Source organism: Mastigoproctus giganteus, chromosome 9 (assembly GCF_048544385.1).
Source record: "Mastigoproctus giganteus isolate SK-2022 chromosome 9, ASM4854438v1, whole genome shotgun sequence".
Classification (NCBI taxonomy): Eukaryota; Metazoa; Arthropoda; class Arachnida; order Uropygi; family Thelyphonidae; genus Mastigoproctus; species Mastigoproctus giganteus.
This window is the reverse complement of record NC_143583.1, coordinates 110114328-110140064: the sequence shown is the minus strand read 5'-3', so window position 1 is coordinate 110140064 and position 25737 is coordinate 110114328. Positions and strand designations below refer to the sequence as shown.

Below are 25737 nucleotides of genomic sequence, written 5' to 3'. Positions count from 1 at the left end.
TCTGCTATAACGTGCATTTTCGCAATGCGAATTTGCTCCAACGCAACTGATATATTAGGGAACAATGCGAGTATAATGCAATTTTTGTATTGGCTCCTATGCGATTTTGTCTGCAAGTAACAATAGGTGAATGCAAAACCAGGCACCAAGCTGAAAGTAGCGACCTGTGCAGAAACATGCGCAAGTTTACGAAACTTAAAAAAATGCTAAAAGTCAAATGTGTGACAACTATATTTCCCATTTACTGTAGTTGTATTGGTCAGAGATACACTGTTGTCATTCGCTGTATTTACAAGATAACATTGTGATATTGTAGGCCGACTAATGTTTTCAGCAGCTCACATTTTTCTGTTCAAACAGAAATTTTCATGAGGCGTGAGCAGAGGAGCACATTTCTGGAGGTCACTACCATAAAACAATAAAAACAATTTGCAGTTCCCAGTTTATTGGACTTTTCTGTTAGTGCAATAAAATTATAAATGAGTAGTAAACTCTCTTACTGCTTTTGTGATAATACCGATAGTTGGAATTCTGTGAGTTTTTACATTATTATGGTGAGATGTTTCCCCTTCCATGAAATCTTCAATCATATAAAAAACAAATAAATTTTCAGAATCTTCTCTTCGTTCCTATTTTTTAAGCTTCGTAAACTTGTCTCACTTGTGCGTCCCATGTTTGTCATTATTGATTGCTTATCTTCTTTACTGTTTTAAATTTTACAATCCAAAAAAAAAAAAAAAAAAATGTCAGTGAACATAAATATCAATCAAACAAACTTCATATCTTGTCAAGGTAAAGAAAGTGCTATATTTACTGTAATATTTATTTATTAAATTAGAAATTTAAGATGTTTAAACCTGTGTTAGCAATTTTATTGCATTTCGAACTTTTTTTTAGTGTTTTACTTACCAGACTAAAATTTTTTTTTTTTTTTTTTTTTGAGTGCTCTGCTGCATCCCTATTTTTCCCACAAACCTTGTTGTTTTTAATGTGCAAAATACCATAACATGGAGATTTTTAGGAACACGTGTACTGTGTTATAGCAGAACTGACTGTATTGCAATTCTGTTTTTGCTTATTTATGTGGTACTACAGTTATGTTGTTTCTTTTCTCATGATTTCTCCCATAAGTTAAACAAAATATTACTCTTATTATTGTTAAACAAAGCTTAAGTTAATGTTAAAATATGTAGCAAAGAAAATGGTCAGATTTGACATTTTTTGAAGACCTCATTATTACAAGTCTGAAATTCACTAATACTGTATAAGATTATATTAAATAAAATTTATACTTGTGTGAACCTTCATAAATGTCACGAGATTGCATATTTTTGAACAAAGAGAAATACAAGAAAATATTTAATATTGCTCACCATATGCACTATGGTGTGGCACAAGAACATCCCCCCATTGTTTGTACAGCCTGCTATGCCCAACCACGTGGGGCCTACAAACATTTCTGAGTTTTCCATCTCTCGATTAGAGCATGAACTGGAATCACTCCCCCTTCTCTATCTATCTGGACGTAACTCTCCAGCAAGCTAAGACTTTACAAAAAGAAAGAGAGAATGCCTGAAAGGTTTGTAACAATTTCGGCATGACCAGCTGTTTGTTAAAATGACATTTTACTTATCTGAAAGATGAAACAGAAGCTTTAAAAACATTGTGGCTTTTGACCTTAGAATTATTTTAGCCTTTATACTAACCTTGATAAATTTGTTCATATTTCTTTCTCAAAGAAATCATCTTCTTTTAATCTTACCCCTCTCAGCGGAGCTCAGCCCATTAAATCGGTTCCATCCTATAAAGATCTGGGGGTAACTATGATGCTAAACTTATCTTGCCTTCTTACATTAATGTTCTTAAAACTGTCTCTCCAAAAGATGTGGAGGCAGAAACAGCAGTTCCTTCATATTTCCAACCTGGTCATTATCCAATGCTATATAAAAGCCTATCATCTTTCTTCTTTGTTATACACCATAGAAATTTTGTCAGCTGCAGCATCCTCTCGCATTACCCATTAAAACAAGCAAACTTAAAGATTGGCCTGAATATAACATCTCTCACACCATAATTACAGAGAATTTAAATTGGGTTCCATTCAAAAGTATCCAAACTCATCTTGTGTGATTAGCAGGCTCCTTGTATTTGGGATAGGGGTTGGCTGGCATATTCCCTCCCCCCAAGGAGTACTAGGCAGAAGGCACTTTTAAATTTTTTTCAATAGGTTCTTTCCTTAACCATACTCAAATTCATTCAGCATCTCTATGTTGATATAAGCCTAATCTCAGAAAACCTCCAATATCACAAAGAAACCTTTCATGCCATATCATCTTTTTCTTTTGATGTATGTGTATACAGGGTGTCTCAAAAATATTGGTACAAACGTTTAGGGGAGGTAGGTAACATCTAAAGGAATGTGAATCGCATAGGAACCCATAACAGGAAACGTCACCGTAAGTCGGTACATGGCACTGTTCATCAGTTCGCGAGAGGGAAAATTTCTGGTTTACTCATTCAAGCAGTAGTCGCCACACGAAGAGCATACATCGATATACAAACTGTGAGCTGGCAGACATGCACCTAGTGTATGGATTAGCAGAGGGCAATGGACGAGCTGCTCAACGAATTTATGGAGAACGCTTCCCAGACTGACATGTACCGGACCACCGTTTGTTTGCATGTGCATCAAAATTTGTGTGATTGTGGGTCATTTAGAGGTAACAGGAGTAGTGCGGGCTGACCACGTTCGACGCGAACTCCCGCCATGGAAGAAAGTGTGCTGAATGCCGTCCAGAATAATCCTACTGCCTCTGCCTTAGGAGTGTCTCGTTGCAGTGTACAGTGTGTCTGGCACGGCGATTCCTTACACCCCTTTCATCTCTAAAGGGTTCAGTTACTGCTCCCCCAAGGTCATCCTGCACGTGTGGCTTTTGCGCAGTGGTTTCTCCAAGAAAGTGTTCAAAACTTGAATTTTCCAGCCTATGTTTTGGTCATGGATGAGGCTTATTTCACTCGGGAAGGCTTAGTCAATCAGCACAATGCTCATGTGTGGGCTGATGACAATCCACATGGTGTGTGCCCCCAACAACATCGCTTCACAATAAATGTGTGGGCAGGTATGGTCGATGACTGCTTAGTCGGCCCATACCTGTTACCATCCCGCATGAACTCCGCTAAATATCAGACCTTTCTTGAACAAGTTCTACCAGGGTTACTTGACGATGTTCCAGCAAATGTGAGATGTAACATTTGGTTTCAACATGACGGGGCGCCTGCCCATTATGGAAGGTGTGTTCATGACCATTTGAACAGGCGTTTTGGGTGTCGATGGATTGGCCGTGGTGGACCCATTGCCTGGCCCCCACACTCACCTGATTTATCGAGCCTTGATTTCTTTCTGTGGGGGGCCCTCAAATCTATCATGTATAAATCGCCTGTGGAGACGGAAATGGATCTCGTGGCGAGACTCGTCTGCGCTGCTGCTACTGTCAAAGAAACTCCAGGTGTGTTCAACCATGTCCGCCAATCCATGCTGCGTCGGTGTCAGGCATGCATCGGTCTCATGGTGGAACCTTCGAGCATCTGTTGTAACATCATGAAATGTATCCATCTCGTACCCCATTGTTAATATTATGTCAAATAAATGTTTGCCACTAATTACTGTCTTGTGTCATTTCTGCTTCTTGTGCCTCTGCTACTACTTTCCTGTGACGTTTCCAGCTATGGGTTCCTACGTGATTCACATTCCTTTAGATGTTACCTACCTCCCCTAAACATTTGTACCAATATTTTTGAGACACCCTGTATATCTGACTTTTAATGTAAATACAATTATTATTTATGTATTTTGTTATCTGCTGTAAACCTTTCTGACCTCAGCAGTAACAGGTATGTCATTACTGGTTAATGGTCACATAATTCTCTGGCACAACAAAAAAATGAATATTATTTATTTTGTTTATTGCAGTGCTACCAAATTCATTCTGTCGCTGAAAAGCAAAGCTTTAAGGTGTTCAAATACTTAAGTTTTTGCATAAAAAAAAAATTTAAAAAACAATGGAAGTAATCGTTAAACATATTCCTGCAAGCAGTTTATTAAGAAATCTCTGTATCAGCACATTTGAAAAATCATTCTCAAAAGAGATAATGTAGAATGGACAAATATGCATACATAAAGAGAAATTTATATGCAGTACAAGTAAAAAAAAATCATTGAGGAGCTATATTATTCACAGTATCTGCTTGAAATAAAAGACAATTTCTAGCTATGGAAATATTGTTCCAGTACACAAGCTACCTCACGATTGCAACAAATAAAATTTCCTGCAAATAAATATTTCATAAAACAAAACTTCTTTTCACACTTACTTAGCTTTCAGAATTTGTTGCTGCATGTCAGGATTTGGTTTTCCACATAGCTGCAACTCTTTCAAGACACGACTAGATTTATAAGCAACATTAATTAATAAAGTTAGCACTTCTTTCATTACTAAGGAGACAGGACCAGGTCCGACCTGCCTTGGAAGCTCTGCAAGACGACCCTTACTGAGAAAGGGACCAGAAAAGCAACGGTGGTTGAAGTAGATTTTTGGGCACCAAGCCTTCTTGCTATCTTTAAATAATAATAATAATTAAAAAAAAAAAAAAAAAAAAACCTTGTATAGTCTCCGTTTTAAGCTTATGCAAGAACAAGTAATCTATATTTCAGAATGATTTATTTAATGTGTCTAATGTAAGCAGATAGTAAGAAAATTAAGAAAACTATTTTTATTCTTAATTGTATGGGACCATGAGTGCAAATTTATTTTTTTTTTTTGGCCTGCCTGCATGTCAACCATATGGTGGAGGGAAAAAAAAAAAAAAAAAAAAAAAAACTACAATTAGTAGTCTACTGATATAAAAAAATAACCGAAAGTTTCTAATGAGAACTTTGTTGCCACATATATTGCATAAAATTAAATTATAGTTTTCATCACTAGAAGATGAGGAACCAAAACACAAATTTGTCTTCAAATAACAAATTTTTTTCTAATACAGCATAAGTGGCCTAGTGCTGGAATATTTTCTTGTGTGCCACATATGCACATATGCCACTAGCATAGGATGGTTCAAAATTCGGCTAAGGTAAAGAAAGCCAACACAAGAACCACAGAAAACTTTTACCAGACAAACTCGTTTCCTGCTACGGCAATTTCTCCCTATATTCTCAGTAAACAGATGGTGCATGTTATAGGTAGTGGCAGTAGAAGTCGATAACGATGTACTGATTAGTTTCTTCTCATTATCAAAAGCAGATTACTGGAGTTCATGAATGGGCTGAAATCTACTTACAGGGTACACCCTCCAGACTGCCTCAGTCTTAGGGTGCTTATCCCCCCCTCCTGATGTTTTAAAACAGGAAAACAAACTTCTACAGCCACTACTGCTAACACGCACCATCTGTAGAAGTCGTTTTCCTATTTTAAAACAGTGGGAAGGGGGATAAACACCCTAAGACTGAGGCAGTTTGGAGGGTGTACCCATAAGTCGATTTCAGCCACACAGGGCATTACACTCATGAACTCTAATAATAATCTGCTTTTAATAATGAGAAAAAACTAATCAACACGTCGTGATCAACTTCTACTGCCACTACCGATAACATACACCTTCTGTTTACCAAGAATGCAGGGAGAAACTGCAATAGCAGGAAACAAGTTTGTCCAGTAAAAGTTTCCTGTGGTTCTCGTGTTGGCTTTCTTTACTTTCACCCAAAATTCGAGAATTTTGGGCGAAGGTAAAGACTATGCTGAGAGTAAATACTATATGATGTGGAGTTATGAATACTATATGATGAACAGTTAAGAAGATACAAAATGCATACAAATGTAACTGTAAAAACACAACTGCTCAATGCATACAACTTTTATATATATATATATATATATATATATCTCAATAAGATAAGCATATTCTCATTCTTTTTGCAAAGAATAATTACTCTGAAACAAAACAATAGACAGTTTATTTAAAATTAATTAAATTTCAATTAGCAACAATTTCATGATATTCCTGTGCAACAATTAGCAATAATTTCACGACATTCCTCTGCAAAAATGCTCTTAGTAAAAAAGCACTGTAATAATGAAAGGACTTGGTATTAAAGAAATAACTAAAGAGCACTATGCAACAATGCTCATTACTAGGTCCCATACACTTGCACTTGTTGAGAGATCGAAACTTTACAACGAACATCCAAATATCTCATCTATCTGTAATGCATAACAAAAAGGTGTAGCATATTGTTGAAACCAGAAATCCCTCAAGAATTGTATTTGTATTTTTCTATGGGCGGCTCCTAGAACAGAAGTTCATCTCTGCCTCATTGTTCTGTTCAGTTTTTACAGACTCTGTCAAGGTAAGGCCAGTGTGTGCCGTGTAATAAAAAAAAAAAAAAAAAAAAAACCCATCTCGCACAGGATGGAGGGTTCTGTGCCGGTTGAACTGGGATAGGAGAAAAGGAAGCAGAGAGGAGTAAAAAATAAAAAAAAAAATTTTTTTCATCCCACACGGGAGAAAGTGATAGGACAGAAAAATTGTGTGAGCTTGTGCGCGTGTGTTCTGTAGTGTAGTGTTGTGTATTTGTCTTTTGACTACCTGGAAGCAGTGATCACCTAGACTTCCACTTTCAGGTAGCCGTGGGAAGGGAAGGCCTCCCTTACTATCTTTTTTTGGGCAAGTAAACCATAGACGTTTAACATATTCTAAAAACTTCAACTTACTATCAAAAATCAGACCAAGGAGGTGGATGCTATTCACAACTGAGATAGGATGATTTCTTAAGTGTAGCTCCTGGTCAGGAAGAATCTTCTATTTGCTGCAAAAGTGTATGACACTAGAGTTTTAGTAAGATAATTGGTAACCATTTTGTGCTATCTATAGCTCAATATTATTAATGGAGATTTGGAGTTGCCTTCCAGTGAAGCTCGTTCTGTGAACTGCACAGTCGGATCATCAGCATAGAGATATGAGTTTACCGTGTTGGGAATATTATTCTTATTGCAAATAATGTGGTACCGAGAACAGAGCCTTGTGGGACTCCTTCCTCTTGTACATAGATTTGTGAGAGGACTTGGAAGGATCTATGCTGAAGGAAGTTTTGTATAAAATATGGTAAGTGGCCTTTCAGATCAAGGGAATGAAGACCTTTCAAGCTACCAAAATGTTATGTGGTGTAAAAGCTTTCTCTATGTCAAGGCATACCATAACAAGATGCTCATTTCAGATAAACTCATTTCTGATATTTGTTTCAGCTTTGACTGTGAGATCCAGGGATGGTCGATTATTTCTGAAACCAAATTGTTTATCAGAGATTAGAGTTTGGAAATCAAGATACCATGTTAGTCAACAATGCAAGTGGCTGGTAAGAGAAATGGGTCTACAGTTGTGAGAACAGAATGATCTTTCTCTGGTTTGGGAATTGCCAGTGCATAGGAACGATGCCAGGAACTGGGGAATGAATGTTCAATGAAGATGCAGTTGTAAGTCAGCAGCATGGATAATAATGATTTATTATCTAAGTGTTGAAGTATTATGTAATATATTCCATTGGGACCAGCAGCAATGTTCATTGAGATAGATATGGCTTCTTGAAGTTCAAGCATGGTAAACTGTTGATTGCAGGGTAAAGATGCGGTTCTGAAGATTAGTTGATATTTTTCAGCTAAAGCTTTAATCTTTCGAAATGATGGTATACATCATTCACAGCTATCTTCTTACTTTCTGAAGAAGATAGCTGTGAAAATACGGTTTCTAGGGCATTCACAATCTCAGCAGGAGTAGAAAGCTACTACCCATTCCAGTTGAAAAGTGGAAAGGATAATAGGGAAATCTGCCATTTAGTTGCTTTATTTTTCTCCATATTATCCTTACATCAATAGTTTTATTAACTGAGGTTGAACATTGAATCGAAGAGTCTCTTTTAGCTTTCTTCCTAATGTAGCAGGTCTTGGCCCTAAGTCTCTTATAATTTATAAGATTGGTAGGACAATTGAGAATAGATTCAACACTTGGTTATTTATTTATTTTTGAACTCTTACAATCCTCATTCCACCAATAATTTACGGTTCTATGGATGCTCAACCTGGATTGTGGGATGGCAGTAAACTCAGCTGCTAGTATTTGTTTCATAAGGTGGTGGGTGATTGTGTCAGTTGGATGAGATTTGATGATCTGATTATCAAAGGATACTTGGTGTATTCTGCCCAACCTGCTTTGGAAAATTTCCACTTTATGCAGTTTTCTGAGGTTATGGTGTGTGATTTCGAATTTTACATATTAATGGGTAGTGAACACTATTAAGTGGATTGTCAAGGGCTGTTCACTCAACCTGGACAGAGAATCAGGGAGCAGATAGAGAGATCTATTGCAGAGGTCGTTCTCTTGTAAGGAGATGGATGCAAGTTGGTGAGCCAGTATTTAGTATGGTTAGATTTTGTCCGTCAATGAGCATTTCAATGAGTTGTCCTCATCTGTCTGCATTGGGAGAACCCTACAATGGATAGTGTCCAGTGAAGTCACCCAATAAATAGAAAGGGGTTGGCAAATGCAGAATAAGATTTTCAAGTTCATGAATAATAAAAGCTAGCGGTAGATTGAAACAAGTGTCAGAGTAATACCAATCACTATATGTTAAGTAACAGCTTCAATAGAGGTTAGTAAAGGAATGTGTTTGCAAGGGACTCGTGAACCTACGATTATGGCTACCCATAGGTTCTAGGGGTTAGCTTTACCACTCAGGTTTCTGGCCCTGCCATGGGGAAGACAGGGACAGTGCCAAGGTGATCAAGTGACTGAGTTAGTTTGTCAGTACTGTTTAGAAAAAGAAATGGAAAGGTTAATTTCCCCTCTGGGCCTCTGCCTATTTCTTGTAGTGCAAAAGAGCTACTCTAATTTATAAATAAAGTAAACGGTAGTTGAAAAGAAATATAATCTATTTACTTAAAGGCTCTTTGTAGAATGCACAGAAATTTCTTGGTCACAGAAAATTTGGCACCCAGGGCCCTCTACTCGTCATTTAACTATATGGAATGGAAGTTAACTTTCAAGAGAAATTAACCTTTCTACATTACAGGAATGTTACAACTTGGAAATTAAGCTCCTGCCAATAATTATTTTTATTATATACATGTAATGAATGCTGTCAAATTAAATTTCCCTCTTGCTTTTATCTATCATTATGCTGTAGAACAATTACCGTGCAACCTCCTCAAATGGACTATGATTGATGCATTAACATAACCGAGCCTTGATTTCTGGTTTGACAATACAATACTTTTTTCTAATGATGTTGAAAGGTTGGGATCTGCTTTTCCAGATTAAAAGTCACTGATATTGTTGCACAATTTCTGTTGGGGCCATTCTCATGTAGACCACTAAATATAGTGGTCTACACGAGATCTATTTTATCTATTTGATAAAAATCAAATAGATAAGAATAATGGCAAGTGTGCCTAAATGTCAGAAGCAAGTTGTGGCCTGGAAGTCCTAGCAATTGGACAGGGCAACAATCCAAGTTTGAAAAAAAATTTCTTTATCTTTGATTTTCCAGGGAACAATCTTTCTCCACTATAAACTTTTCTGAATTGCATTTGAACAAAAGTGGTTCCTGTTCCACACTTTTTTCCCACCACTAATCACATGCTCACTAATTATTTCTTGCCAACTCTCTCTACCCTCAGCCTTCATTAGAATTTAATTTTTTTTTTTTTTTTGGCATCTCTCATTGTATAATCAAGTCAGAAATTGACTGTCGGTGCTTTCACTAAAGATGCCTACCTGACCACTGATGAGGAGAGAAACTCTAAAATGGTGAAGTCTTGGGTGGTGGCACTCAACTGAGAATAAATACCAGTGTACTTCTCTTTTAGAGAAATGGCACTTAATCAAAGTGTGTAAGTAGGAAACTCATTTTAAAGGGATTCAAAAATGTGACATTGTACAATGATGCCATTTAATGCAAACGTTGCTTTCATTATAGCTATGTACAATCTGATGCTATTGCACTGACCATATATAATAGTAATACACTAGGAGAAGTTGAATTAAAGAAGCTAGAGGGGAAATCTAGATGTTATAATCAGACAACAGACAGACATGAAGTTCTCCATGAAGTGTAGACAGGCATTACATTGTTTGCCAAGTTGTCACGTAAAGCAAGGATATTTACAACCAAGTTTTTTTTTTCTTTTTGAAGTGGACATGGATCAACCAGAAATGATGCAGATATCTATTGTAATTAATGAAATATAGTAATCTACATTTTTTTAATATACACAATGCATATATATATATTTTTTTTTTTAATCTAATTACCTTTCTGTGAGTTTGTTTGACCTGTCTCTTCTTTTTTCCTGATAATAAAGCAAAACAGTCTGTTAAAAGTATTGAAGATTTACATTTTATACAAACAAAAACATTTTATCATAATACAAATTTGATAAAAGAATTAAAGCAATGTCACTCAACATGTTTGAAACTACATTACAGAAAGAAACACAAATACATGTTTTTTGTTTCCCTCACGATGCAGAGATCGTCTATTCTACCTGTTTGAAATGGTTTTGTTATAGATGCAGATCAACTGAAAAATGAATGGAAATGAGAAGAAAATAATTCACTTGAACTTAACACTTTTTTTTGAATTAGTCTTTCAGATGGTTTGCATTTCTTAGCTGTACCTTAAGCATGTTCTGAGGGATAAAAGATTAATATTATAAAAATCATTTACACAAATCTGCATAAAAATGAAATTTTCAAAAATTATTTTAACATTTCAATACTAACATCTTTTGGGGGCACTCCAACAGTGATGGGTTTTTTTTTGGAATATTTTGTTGCCACTTATTTTGGCATGGAGATTTAAGGGGATAGTTATTACTTTCGCACCATCCAACAGGAAATATATCTTGAGAACTAACAGAAACTATCTGATGGGAATCCGAAATACTCATACCATCCAACTGGATCCACATTAAAGGATCTACCAGCTTTGTAATTGTGGCAGTGCAGATCTGTAGATAAATATACACACATTAAGCATATGAAAAATAAATAAGTTTTTTACTGCATTCAGTACATATTTATCCAACTTTGTTTTGTTAATTTTTTATTCTACAATACAGGGTGGGGAATAATGCTCTTACTAATTAATGGACACAGAACATCATGCAAAAATACTATTAAAATGTTGCATATGGAGATCTGATCAGAATTTCATAATTATTATCAGGTATAGCCATTAAGCAAATATTGAATTGTATATACACTGAGTGGACAGAAATCATGGGATACCTACCTAGTAATGGGCAGGCCTACCTTTCGCCCAGATAAGGGCAGACACACGGCAAGGCATTGAGCCCACTAGTTCACGAAAGCGTTCCACAGGTATTTCCATCCATGCTTGCTGCACTGCTTGTCCATAATTCTGTTGCATTCCACGGCAGAGGATCCAAAGCTTGAACGGACCTTTCCATAGCATCTCAAAGACTCCACAGGGTTCATATCCGGTGAATGGGAAAGACATTCCATGTGGTAAAATTTGAGGAATGCTCTTTGAATCATGTTCTAGTCACCACAGCACTGTGAGGAAGTGCACTGTCCAGCTCGAAGAGTCCATTGCCCTCTGGGTGCACGATGACCATGAAGGGATGCAAATGGTCTTCAAGGATGGACACATAACTTGAACTGCTCAGAGATGGGTTGAGACATACCAGAGGTCCCAATGTGTGCCAGTTGAACATGCCCCAGACCATTACCAACCGTCCACTTGCCTAAACAGTTCCTTGTTTGACATGATGGGTACATAGCTTCATGCAGTTTCTGCCAGATATGCACCCTCTCGTCCACTCAAAATAACTGGAAACAGGACTCATTTGGACCAGGAGACCCATCTCCAATCATCCAAGGTCCAGTGCCGATGTTCTTGTTGTGTGTTATTTGGTTTTTAGGAGCATTAGCAACTAAGGCCATATTGCTCCGGGAATATGCGGTGGTCATTCCCTTGACCTTTCCGCATCCTCCGTATTTGGTGGTGACGGACTCAAACCCCGGTCTAATCAAGAAGCGTGTGCTACGTACTGCTGCTCCTTCCTACCTGGCTATGGAGGTGCCCTGCCAATGTTCTTTCGCTCAGTTGAGGCGTAGAGTCCTGTGTCATGGAGCTGCCGACCCACCAATGGGACTCTGGTGGGTCGGCAGCTCCCATAACCTACTGCAGCTAACGATTGCCTGATGGTCTTGGTGGAGACGTTTCTGGCACCTCCCTTGTTGAAGTCGGTGGTGATTTGTGCCACTGTCGCTCTACGGTTGGCTGAAACAATGCTAGACAGGCGTCGACGGCCACGTTTAACCACCACCTTTCTCCGCCCACAGTGCTGTCCACGATGAGATGTTATTCCAGAAATGCCGTATTCTTGATACTGTCGAATGGGGATAGTGTAATTTCTGTACCACCTCCGCGATAGAGTAACCCATGTGTCGGGCAACCACTATTATCTCTCTTTCGAAGTCTTTTATGACATTTACTGACATCGAATGCAGTGATACAGTGTATCTATATACATGCCAAACGGTAGGTTTGTCCACTAGCGAGAGGGGTGACAGTATTGCATTGCCCAGGTATCCCATGAATTCTGTACTTTCAGTGTACATTACATGAGTATACAAAGAAATAGTAACAATTAAAATCCTAAGAATGTGAATACTTGGGTACAGTTATAAACAGTAATTTCTGTTCTTAATGATGTAAAGAAATAGTGAATAATATGGGGACAAGCAAGAGTTTATAAGCACATAGCAAGAGCTGAACAAATTGTGATTGGCATACATGACACAAACAAACCCAATGGCATATTTGGGTACTGGTATTTATTGCACAATTTAATTTTATTTTAAGAACTGTTTATTATTACTTAATATATATATATTTTTTTAAGTTAATATTTTTTCCCTTGATGTATTCAGCAACAGAGCAAGTAAAGGAACCATAATGAAACCATAATTTGTAAAAGTAGATATAAAAATATCAAAATAAGCACTTTTAAAAATCTTCCCCGTAAAAAGTAAAATAAAATTCAATTTTTATTTGCCACCTTGAAAAAAGATGGTCACCATTCCATATAAGATCAGATGTTTAGAACTAGTGTTTACAGTTTTATCCCACAAATTACGAAAATCTTTTTCGTAATTCTGGTCACGGAGGAGTATACTTGTGGGTATACCTTCAATAGAGTAATTCTATTAGTATATTAGGAACCGGCATTTATAACAAAATGACTGCTACTGGTGTCACAGGCGACTCCACTTGTAACTCTTCTTGTTACAATACAATTGGGGAAAAAAAAAAAAAAATTGTTTTAAAAGATCGAACCACTGATTGACTGAGAATTTCAGAAGAATGAATGAAACAACAAAAAAAAAAAAAAAAAAACCCTGGAAATATCAGTTTATCCAGAAACTGATTCACTACTACAAATTCACATTTTTAAATTGCTACTATCTGCCATTTTCATTATAATGGCATAACTATTCACTATTTACACAAACATATCAATGCAACTACCTTATAGTGTGGATGCATTGGCCCAAATTTGCGCAAGTGGTTAACTGAGATATGGGAGCAGTTCAAAAAGTTTGCAGAATGATTATAAAAAAATTAAACTTTTAAACATGTGTTTATTTTAGTATTCAGCATAGTTGCCCTGAACTGCAATGCACTTTACCTAACAGCAGCTTGTTGTCTGTTAAAGACCTAAAAAGAGAAATCACCTCATCATCCATGTGAAGTCTCTATCCAAAAAAGATGTTCAAGTTTTGGAAAGAGAAAATTATTTGGAGACAGGTCTAGAGAATATGATGGAGGGAGGTTGACTAAAGATTTAGAATCCTCCCCTGCATATGCAATGCCAGACAACAGAGGACTCGTGTAAAAGGACATACACCACAATGCAACTTCATCTTGATGTATCATTATTAATTGTTGCTACAGCAGAATTTTATTTTGTTTTTTTTTTTATATAGTACAGTAAGAAGAGACATTCTAATGAAAGGCACGGATCTCTCAAATAGTGAGGTTACCACCTTGAGTTGCCCCATGTTGAATCACTAAAAATAATGCTTCTTTAAAAAGAAAAATATGTTATTTATTAGTAATGTGGTGCCACCCCCCAACCCAAGACAGAGCCAGTTTGGTATTTACTGGTATCTCATCAGTATAGCATCTGAAAACCCAGTGCTAATTTAACCTACAAAGTGAGATGTTAAAAGATATGAAAATAAGCTTTCAAAATGAGCGAGTTAAATAATTGCTGTTTAGCTTGTCTTAGCTGATAACCTTACAGACAAGCTATTTTTTAATTTTTAATTTTTAATTTTTTACAGACAAGCTTATTTAAGTAATTTTGGAAATTAATCATGCATAATATTGGCCTGCAATGTGATTACATGCTGAAAGAATCAACAAACAACTTTGGAGGCTGTCACCTTGGCAATTGACGCGGTAATACATATATCTTGGGTGGCAGGTGTGTATTTCAAGGTCATGTTTTGATGTTTGAATTTAGGATAAAAGTGGCATACATATGGCTCAGCTACTGCTATGAACTGGAAAAGAACCTCCTCTCAGAATTCCATCAAAAGCTCTCCTAAAAGTGTTCTCATGACATTGGGTGCTCTGGTTATTGGTTAACAATCATGGAGTCCATTGACACTAAAAACTAATAACTAAGCTTAAGTTAGGCTAGTTTTTGGTTTTATGCAACTTGGGCCATATTGTACTATTGTGTGTGTGTGTGTGTGTTCATTCATGGGTAAATTTGCATGTTGTGTGAGCCTGAAGCAACTCACAAGAAAAACCCTATTCTATTCCTTCCACCAAAGATCAGCTAATTGCAGTCATGTCTGAAGAGTCATGTTTTTTAGAAATTCCTCCAGTCTACAATGGGAATTGAACCCAAAAAAGTAACAAACAAACAAGTAACAAGTGCCAAAACCAATACACTGTCACAGACAACCCTGGAAATCTTTCTCAGCTTCAAAATAATCCATTGATATATATTACATTTGCTGTAATATATATCAATATATATATTGATATATATTACATTTCCAGGTATGCCAACAGACTGTTGGCATACCTGGAAGATCACCAAATGAATTTAAATCATTTGGTGATTTTCCATTACCATATCTTCCAACTATTACTACTGGTTCTCAAATAACAGAGCTTAATGGCACTCAGATTCACAAAACTTTCTTCTTCCAGAAAAATCTGCATAACACTTGGCAACAGTGGAATACGTTGGAGCAGTCCCCTACCACTGCTGGCATATCAACAGAGATCTCCACTATATATATGTCCTCCAAATACAAACATCTGATAACACAAAATTTAAATTTCTTTATTTTGATGTTATTAACAGACGTGACTTAAAAAATTCCCTGCAAAAAAAAAAAAAAAAAAACCCCGTTAATACAAGTATCTGTTGTAGATTAACTCTTAACTAGTATGGTGCAATTTTTTGGTGCAGTAGTAGTATGGTACAGTCACTGAGACCACTGGTCTTTTACATCTAATGCTTGCTGGTTTTGCTAAAAAAAAAAAAAAGTTTTGGTACAACAGGAATAAATTTTTAACTATATAAAATGAAAATAAATAATTTAAGAAAACTTTTCTTTTTATTTTCTTTTAGAGTGGCATACATATCTTCATAAAACAAAACATGAAAGAATTAAACATTTTGAAATTTTATCAGTTTCATCAAAACTTAAAAAAATTAAATATTGCTAGTTTTTAAAAAATGGAAGAGAGAAATACATGTAATAAGAAAAAAAAATTTACAAATTTAAAAATCTACACGTTATTATAAAATATGTAAAAAGCATGTAAATAGTATGGTGCATGCCTGCCAGACAACAAACAGAATTTAAAAATTAATTACAGAAAAACAAAACAAGCAGGTTATAAATTTGTAGGCATACCGTTGATCATATGGTAGAAAAGTACTAAATTTCTCATAAACATGAATAAAGCAAAACCAGCACAAGAAGCAAATTTAATGTTCCATGGTTTGAGAGACGTCATACTAGTAGGGATTGAAGAAGTCTATTATTTAATAAACACATATAGCTAACAATACAAGAATTAAAAAAAAAAAAAAAAAATATATATATATATTCGCTGCTATAACAGTTTCCACCGACTATGCATGCTCAGGAACACCTACAGAAACTAATGAAAGAAATAAGGATATGTCTTGAATTATAAACATAACCTCAAGAGGTTACTCTGAATGTAGCAGACTCAGTAAAATGTATTTTAAGTGTAAGTAAATTTGTATTTACTTTTTATTAATTTGTAAAATACACTGAAATACTATAATTCAATTAATTCTCAACTGAGTTTAACTCAAATTAAAAACAGAAATTCAAACAATATCAACAAAGCTGATTTATGAGTTAATTATTTTTTTTTACACTTTTTTCCTTTATTTATTTATTTTTTATCAGATCAAACAACAGAATTGACTACGTTATAACAAAATAAACAAGTGTGTAGGGCTATTTTAGTGTGTTGTTTAAAGGCTGTTCGAAAACGGCAGGTGTACAGTTATTACTTTTGGCAATAGTGTAATTCTCAAAGCACAACAACCAAATTACGATCCAACACTTAATAAAGCAGATCTTCACTACTAGTCTACAGGTTATTTTCTCTCTCTCTCTCTCTCTCTCTCTCTCTCTCTCTCTCTCTCTCTCTCTAGAAGAAAAATGCTATCTGTGAACATAGTTCTTATCACATTTGCATACATACCAAATATGCATACATAACAGTAGCAAATAAAATCACAGTAAAATGCTGCTAGACTATATTCAGGCAGAAATTACTGCAAAAAAAAAATTTGCATTCACCCAGAAGTAGTTGTGACAGAAGGTAGAAACAAACACTATGCATTACACATTTTTAACACAGTCACGAAAAAAAAAAAAAAAAAAAAAAAAAAACATTTTTAACACCTCTCCATACACTTCCACAGGCCAGTTTTGTAGACATCTTCTGACTGTCCTTCAAACCATAACTTGGCAGCAGAAATCACTTCATCGTCACCAGCAAAGTGTTTTCCATTAAGAAAGGTCTTTAGGGCATGAAAGAGCACAAAATGAGGAAAGATGGATGAAATCCAAGAGTGCAAGGTCAGCAGAATAAGCAGGATGTGGAAACATTTCAAACCCACATTTATGGGCACACCTCATTAAAGCATGCGAAGAATGCTCAAAGGCATTATCACGGAGCAGGAGTGCACCTTTTGGCAGCTTTCCCCTGTCTTTTTTCTTTTATAGCAGCATATATCTTTATGAGGATGTTGGAATAATAATTTGCCGTCACAGTACAGCCCCTTTGAAAGTAATCTATCAGTATTACATAATGCTGATCCCAAAAACCTGACATCACCTTGCCAGCACCTTTGCCTTTGGGTGATTCTGCATGCTTCCAATGTTTTGATACTTGGTGAGTTTTGGGATCATAGTTATGGATCTAAGTTTTATCCATGGTGACTAGCTGTGAAAAAAATTCCTCTTGTTTTTCCTGTCACATTGACAACATTTCATGTGCACCTTGTGCCCTTTCCTTCTTTTGGTAAGGAATCAGAAGTCTGGAAACCCAACTGGAAGACTTTACTCATATGCAACTGTTTGTAGATGATGGATGAATATAAGTAAAGACACATTCTCCACAGACTGTACACTAATCTGGAGCTCTGCAGCTAGTTCTATGATGTTAATATGATGATCTTCCAGGATTAATGGCTCAATTTTTGCAACACTCTTCTGTTACAGCAGTTGCTGGGCAACTGCAGGAAATTCAGTTCCTGGAATTTCTTCATCATTCACTGAGGTTCATCCACATTTGAATTGTTTATACTAATGTGCAATAACACTGTAACCTGGACAATCTTCTCTATAAACAGCAACCATTTCTTTGTGGATTGTTTTGGGTGTTTTCCCTTACAGAAAGAAGAACTGAATCAATGACATGTATTCCACTTTATTCATTGTGACACTTCACTTCTTTCATCACTGCAAAGGAAAAAAAAGAAATTGTCGGACTGAAACCAAAATTTGCACAGCTCGGCTGCTATAGTGAATTCAAGGTATCAAACAAAAAAAAAAAAAAAAAAAAATTTCATCTTTCTATCGCAACTACTTCTGGGTGAATACAATCTTTTTTTTGAATCCCCCTTGTATATACAAGGGTCCCCAGTATCTGAGTATTCATTATCTAAGTCCCCACAGTTACAAGGATTTGAAAATTAAAGAATTAAAGGAAGCCCTTGAGAATATTGACTGGGCACTTGAATATTTTTGTAAGAATGACCCTCATTATGATTGTGCAGCAAAAGTTAAGTGCGAAGTTAAAGACATAACTAAATGCTATGACACAATTTTATCTGATAAAATATGGCAAAAAAAAAAAAAAATAAATAAATAAAAAAATAACTCTGGATTCATTCTTCATTTGTAAAACTGAAAAATTGTGTAACTTCAATAAACTTTACTTAACCTTATTTGTTCAACATATTATAATAAAAAATGTCTAATAAAATAATGCTATATAATTCTCATTTTTCAGTTCATTCCATTTTTTACTATGTAAAAGTACATAATACACATTACAAAAATTTAATCCCCGTTTTAAGTGCAATTTTCTGGAACCAATTATCCTCAGATAACAAGGATTCCCTGTATTGCAAACAAAGTAAGTATTCAAATTTATATCATTGATAAAAGTTTTAAATGGCTGAATGGTCAGTTTCATATACATTTAGCACATTTTAAATATGCTATATAATTTATCAACTTTATAATTGAATTTATTATTAAATTTAAGTTAAAACAATTTATTTTAAATTTCAGGGGAAGGGGAACACACACACACACACACACACACACACACACACACACACACACACACACACACACACACACACACACACACACACACACACACACACACACACACAGTGTTTGAAATGTTTGTGGCCTGAGCATGAAAGGGTAGTGGTAGTACAGTGTTAAGAATTTCTGTACTTAATGTATAACGCTTCAAATAGTAACCCACCAAGTTTCATGCAGTATCAATAACTTCTTTTTTTAATTACAGGTCCTGAAGTCAACAAAATTGTGTGAATGAGGAAAGATGGACAAAAATCAGTCACTGTGCCGTCATCTAATATTTGAGAAAAGGGGGAATAATGGCAAAGGCAATTCACAAGGATATGGTTAAGATATTGGGGGAGGATGCCCCTTCCTATTCCATGATTAAGAAGTGGGCAGCAAAATTAAACAAGGGAGGGAGGGCCTGGAAGATCACCCATGCTGTGAAAGACTAGCAACATCCATCTCTTCAGAAGTTTTTTTTTTTTTTTTTTATGAAACCCCCAAACACGAAAGGTATCAAAACCTTTCATGTTTGGGGTACTTAGTACCGTGCATGGGTTGAAGGAGAAGTATGGGGGGGGGAATGGGGATGCCGGAAACTTTGCTCTAGAGACTAAATATGGGTTTCACCACTTCAAGTCTCCAATAAGCAAAGTGGTGGTATTTCACCGGTTGATGAAAGTCATCTACCACCTTTGGTTGACAGTGTGCACGATCTGGTGATGAGTGATCAATGAGTGACAGTTCAGTACACTGCCAGCATCTTGGGCATTTCATCTGAATGTGTGTACCATATAATAATAGAGGTTCTCACTATGAAAATGGTGTCAGCATGATGGGTCCCAAAGCTGTTGACAACAAGTCAAAAGCACACAAGAGTTGTTAAGTGAACATTTATATTGTTTTTCAGCAGATCCAACAAATTTCCTTGGAAGGTTTGTGACCATGGCTGATACCGTGGATCCATCACTTTCAGCCAGAGACAAAGAAGTAGCACAAACAGTGGTAACATAGCTCTTCTCACAATCCAAAGAAAGCCAAGTTGATGGCATTGGATTTTTGGGATGCAGATGGAGTGTTGATGGATTACTTACGGAAGGGCCAGACAGTCACAGGGGGACATTATGCAGACCTTGTGAGGCATATGCATGAAAACATCAAAGCCAAACACCAAGGAAAACTCAGAAAAGGAGCCTTGTCCCATGACAAGGGCAACATGCATGGTCATAAGTTTGTCAATGCAATGGTTGTACTACATGAGTGTGGCTTCGAAATCTTGGATCTTCTCCCATATTCACCAGGTCTAGCACTATTGGAACAGTAATACCACTGCTGTGGTGGATGCATTCCTGGAGGCCCAAGCAAAAACCTTTGCAGAATTAGTGGACAGGTATTTTGAACGAACAGAGGGGTGAAGTGGAAGTGGTTTTTTTTTTTTTTTTTTTTTTTTGGCTGATGCTGCATAAGCTTGCTTTCTTGCATCAAATGCCCTCTACTAATGCTAATGTGTATTGACTACAAAAGGGAACTATGCTGAAAAGTAACACATTACTAAACTCCTAAAATAAATCCTTCACACTCGGACCACACACTTTTCAAAGACCTCTTGTGTGTGTCAACAAGTAAATTATTACCTGATGATGGTTAAGAGAATTCACTGCTTCTAATTTCATACCAGTTTCAAATCCAAGATTCATATAATTCTAAAAAAAAAAAAAGAAATATGCACACAATTCAGTGAAATTTAACTTATCAATTATTAATAAATTAATAATTTATGAATTACATCAATTTAATTTATCAATTCAAAATTGTTATTTTACTAATTATTATGGCTTAAATGTAGTTTAAATTAAGGAAACAGTTTATAAACCAAGATTTCCCCTCCCACATTTTTGTATATGCAGATCTAGTCCAATATTAAATACAGTGAAGCTTTCATCATTTTTAGTGTAAGTGTAAAAAAAAAAAAAAAAAAAAAAAAAATATGTGATTTTAAACCAGAAGTGCTTATTATGCATCCAACTTGGACACTAACTCTAAAACTGGCAGCACATGAATATTCATCAAGGCAGAACAGAAATATTTCTGCAATTTTTTTTCTTCTAAATCAATTTTTTTCTAAAAATCACAATTTTTTTCTAAATCACAATTTAAATCACTAAATAGTGATTTAAATTGTGATTTACAAAAGACATAAATCACTATATTAAACAAAAATATAGTGGTTGAATATCACTATACTGAACAAAAACACAGTGCAAATCAAAATCAGAACATAAAATTATAAATATTAAATTTCTTTAAACACTAAGATAACTGGTAGTTAGCGATATGGAGCACCCAATACCTTTCATCACTATGATGCCACAGAAAAATATTAAAAATGAACTGATCAAATTATATGAATGATTAAGTTACATAATAAAGAAAAAAAAAAAAAAAAAAGGACACAAACCCACCCGTCATTCTGGGAGGCAAGTTGTTGAGACTTTTTTTCTCTCGAGCATTTCTGGAAGCCAACGTAAGTGATTATATATCGAATGGACTGTGTCCAAAACAAAACATTTTATTTTGGATGTCTGCCTGTACAACTGGAATCAAAAGAGATCCATCCATGGATAAAAAAGTTTATGTGACACTGCTCTAACTCTTGAATCTGTAATCTTTGCAAATTTCTTCTAACCACAATGAATGTAATCCATTCCATTCAATATCTCCCTCGGTCTTCTGATGTAACAGAAATACATCAGAAGAATTGTCCATCCTTAGGAAAATATAGTGCAAGAGAAGTGTCCAGAATTTTAGAAATACAGAGACATCTGTATTCAAAACAATGACAATGGTTATAAAATTGTATCCTTATTAAGTTCAAGAGTTGTCCTCCAATTGAAAAGTCTGTCTGAATTTTATATTCCTGTGTAAAAATCAGACTGACTTTTTAAATGACTAGCAACAAACCCATATGCAATAAATGTCAAACCATTATATGATCAAACACATAACTGGATCACATTTTGTTGAAATTGTTAATGAACAGTTCATTACCATATCACTAGAATTCTGGATTTGAGGTGGTGTTGGATCAGGTTATCTTTCAACAGGATGGGGGGGGTGACCCTACATATTCACCAGAAAGTTACATTATTAAGAGAGCATTTTGGTGGAGTAGCACTTCTAAAAAAAAGTGGCCAAGTCGAGATTTTAATTCCACTGATTACGAGGTGTGGGGTTTTGTCTAAAAGGTTGCTTTTACAGACATGATCCAAAAAAAAAAAAGATAATTAATTAGTATTTAGCATTAGCGGAGACACATGGTGCAAGAAAGCAAGCTTATACAGCATCAGCCAAAAAAAAAAAAAAAAAAAAAAACCCTTCCCATTTCACCCATACATTCGCTCCAAAAGTTTGTCTAGGCATGCATATGTTATAATATGCAACTAAAGAGGGCTATCCAAATAGAGATAATAAATATGTCTTGATCAACTTTCCTCCACTGCTAATAATTTGATTGATTGAATTGGAGCTGTCATGAATGAATTTGGAAAGTTGACATTTCAAGCAATATTTGTAACCATATAAAGTGTAGCTCCACAATGAAATTTAGTTATTGTGGATTAACATGTTTACATCGTGACATTTACTTTTTTTTTATTATAGCAAAATACTTTGTGACCACTTTGCACACTAAATATCTTCTGATGTCAATTTGACTTTTCCTTCAAGTACTATCTGACCATGTGAAACACACAGTAAACCCTCGCTAATTCAGTTACAGTTAATCCGGATCAAAATACAAAAAATTCTGTTCGCAGTTGAATACTTTGAAAGACACATGGCATTACGGAAGGCAGATGAGTCACTCTTACTGTGTGCTGAATGACTGCATAGAGAGACAGAACATACATTACACTGTCTTGCATGTTGTTGTTCAGTATCATTGTTGACTCTGGTCGGACGTATATTATTGCTTATGTCACTTCATTTGCATATTTCTTTATTTACGAGTTAATTTGTTCCTAGAGCGTGCTCGTAAAGCGGGAATTTATTTCCCATAGACAATAATGTTAAAAGTAGGGGTTACATTATCAACAATGAAATTAGTTAGCTAATTAGTTTATGTTTAAACAATGATTGATTTATCCAAAGAAATGAAAACAGCCTGTAAAATCGAGCAAATTATAATAAGAGAGAAATTATTTCTCCCTTATTATAATTTTATGACAAATGTTAAAGAATGTTTATTCTTCATCATCATCATCGACTAAATGCACACTCATTGATCACTTATTATTGGCTCAGCACTCGTTGGTTTGTTGCACAAGGAGTCGTCTTATTCAGAAATGCTTCAAGAGGCATTTGTTTCCAAGATAATCTCTTTTAATTATAAATTTCACAATTGCATGCATAAGCATTTTTTAACGGCGCACACAAATTGCAACTAACACAATTTACGTGGAGTAACAAGTTTACGAAGCTTAAAAAAAAAAAAAGGGAATGAAGAGAAGATTCTGAAAATTTATTTATGTTTTTTATACGATTGAAGATTTCAGTAAAGGGCAAACACATTTCACCATAATAACGTAAAAAAACCACACAATTCCAACTATCAGTATTTTCGCAAACGCAAGAAAATCGAGTTTACTACCCGTTTATAATTGCTTATACTAACATAAAAACACAATAAACCAGAAAGTGCAAATTGTTTTTATTGTTTTATGATCTTGACCTCCAGAAATGTGCTTTAGAAAAATATCACAAAGCCAGGGCAGAAAAAGAGCAAGGAGAAGTTTTCAGCACTTTTTTTCATGCCAAAGCAGATGGCAAAAATTTTCGGTCAAAGTCTGTGATGGTCGGCGGGGTCTTTTAATGCCTTTGGCATTAAAATATGCACGTACAGTCTTTTAATGCCTTTGGCATTAAAAGACTGTACGTGCATATTGCCTCTTGTCTACTACAACTTGCAAAATGCTTGATTCACACAAGAAATTACAAAGAATTGGTTCCATAACCACTTTGTACCCAAAATCAATAGGTACCAGAAAGAAGCATTGAAATTTTCAGATTACCAGATTAAAGCAATTTTAACACTTGACAATGCCCCTGCACATCCAGATATTGAAAATGTGTCCAGTAAGGAGGGTAAAATAAAGTGCTTGGCTTTGCTGCCAAACACAACTGCCTTAATACAGTTCACAGAGCAAGACTGCAAGAGGTTCTACAAGCGAAAGTTTCTTGATGAGGTGATGGTAGTGTTGGAAGACAGAATGGTTTTTTTTTTTTTTTTTTGATTTGGTAGTTGTTGGCACATCGGCTTCTGTGGCCATATTGCACCTCCAAAGGTTTTTGCAGTACAGTGATCCAAGCCCGAGGCGGGAATCGAACCCGCGACCTTTGGGTTGCCGGGCAGGTACTTTATCCACTCGGCTAGCCCGGTCGGCAGACAGAATGGATGAAGATAACAACATAAGAGGAAGAAGAATGCTGGAAAATATCAAATCATACAATATCAAGTCTGATATCTTCAACTGCACCAATGCATGGAGGGACACTAAAAAGGAAACTTTAGTGAATGGTTGAAAAACACTTGCAAAAAGTCTTAATACCCTTAAGAAGTCTGTTAAGTGTCATTTCTGTGGAAGTACACATGTACTTCCACAGAATATCCTTTACAAAGAAATGACACACTCACCTAAATGACCCCCCCCCCTTCCATTTTGGTATCTATTGGAGGAAATGAAAATTTCCATAGAATTTGTCCACAGATGAGTAACATAAGCTAGTATAACACCAGCAATTAACAGTGATGGAATCCATATTGGCAATCTAGATATAGAAGTAACTATTATTCACAGGGAGAAATGGCTGAAAATATTTCAAGTAGTGTTTTGGTAGTTACAGAAGCTTGAAATCAAACTTTAATTTGCAAACAAATTTTAAAAAATAATGCAATTGATACCTGGAATCCAAAAATATACTGAGCAGTGGTGTGCCTCCAATGAAAATTACTAACTCTAGGAGTTCCTGGTAATCTCGTCAGCAATATGGTGCTTTGTAACAGATGTGAAGCAAAATTGAAGGTTTGGTTTGGGTTTTATTGGCTCAATAGAAAATAAGGTTATAATGCACCAAAACGGTTATAATGCACCAAAACGGAATATAAAAGATAACAGTTAACCATTATCAAAATTGAGGGTATGTTCCACTAGGTCCAAAAAGGCTGAAATGATATATATGAGCCCTGCATTCCTCTTTTAAATTCAGTAGTATCAATTTTAAATAGTGCTTCCTGAAAATTCTTAAAAATGCATGCTTTATTTCAAAAATTATCTCCAATACTAATTCATAAATATGATACTTTACAAAGAAGATACAAAAGATCCTTCTTTTCCAAAATATGCAAGCACTGCTATTTCTACCTGTGTTTGGCAAAGTAGTGCCACAGCAAACAGCATGCAGTCCAAGACCAGCCCCCCCCCTACACTTCTCTTTAGTAAGTGATAGATGGCTGCAGGTATTTTTTCACTGGTCCCAACAGATACTTAAGGAATACCAAGCAGTTGTTGGTCAGTACTCTTGAAAGTTACTATTATGGGAAGCCAATCAAAATAAAATTTTCCAATTAAGGCAAGCAGAAGCTTCCCATCCCAAAGAAAAAGATGGAAAAAGATATATTGGGTCACTTTAAATTTGTTTTTTTAACTATTTCTGCATGGGACTATTGGCAACAGCAATGAATCAATGACAAACTGATTATAAAAT

At 35.5% G+C, this 25737-nt stretch overlaps 1 protein-coding gene across 2 annotated transcripts in view; it reads right to left on the bottom strand.

Annotated features, from left to right (window-relative positions):
• The window catches only part of LOC150080635 (scm-like with four MBT domains protein 1), a 179521-nt gene that overhangs the window by 42077 nt on the left and 111707 nt on the right, over positions 1-25737 (bottom strand). For both annotated transcript variants that reach the window (XM_090381944.1, XM_090381943.1), the window contains 4 exons: positions 20610-20678; positions 10828-11054; positions 10357-10394; positions 4372-4615 (listed from right to left, as the gene is read on the bottom strand). In XM_090381944.1, the coding sequence (XP_090238070.1) occupies positions 4372-4615; positions 10357-10394; positions 10828-11054; positions 20610-20678 (578 nt within the window). The remainder of the gene's footprint in view (positions 1-4371; positions 4616-10356; positions 10395-10827; positions 11055-20609; positions 20679-25737) is intronic.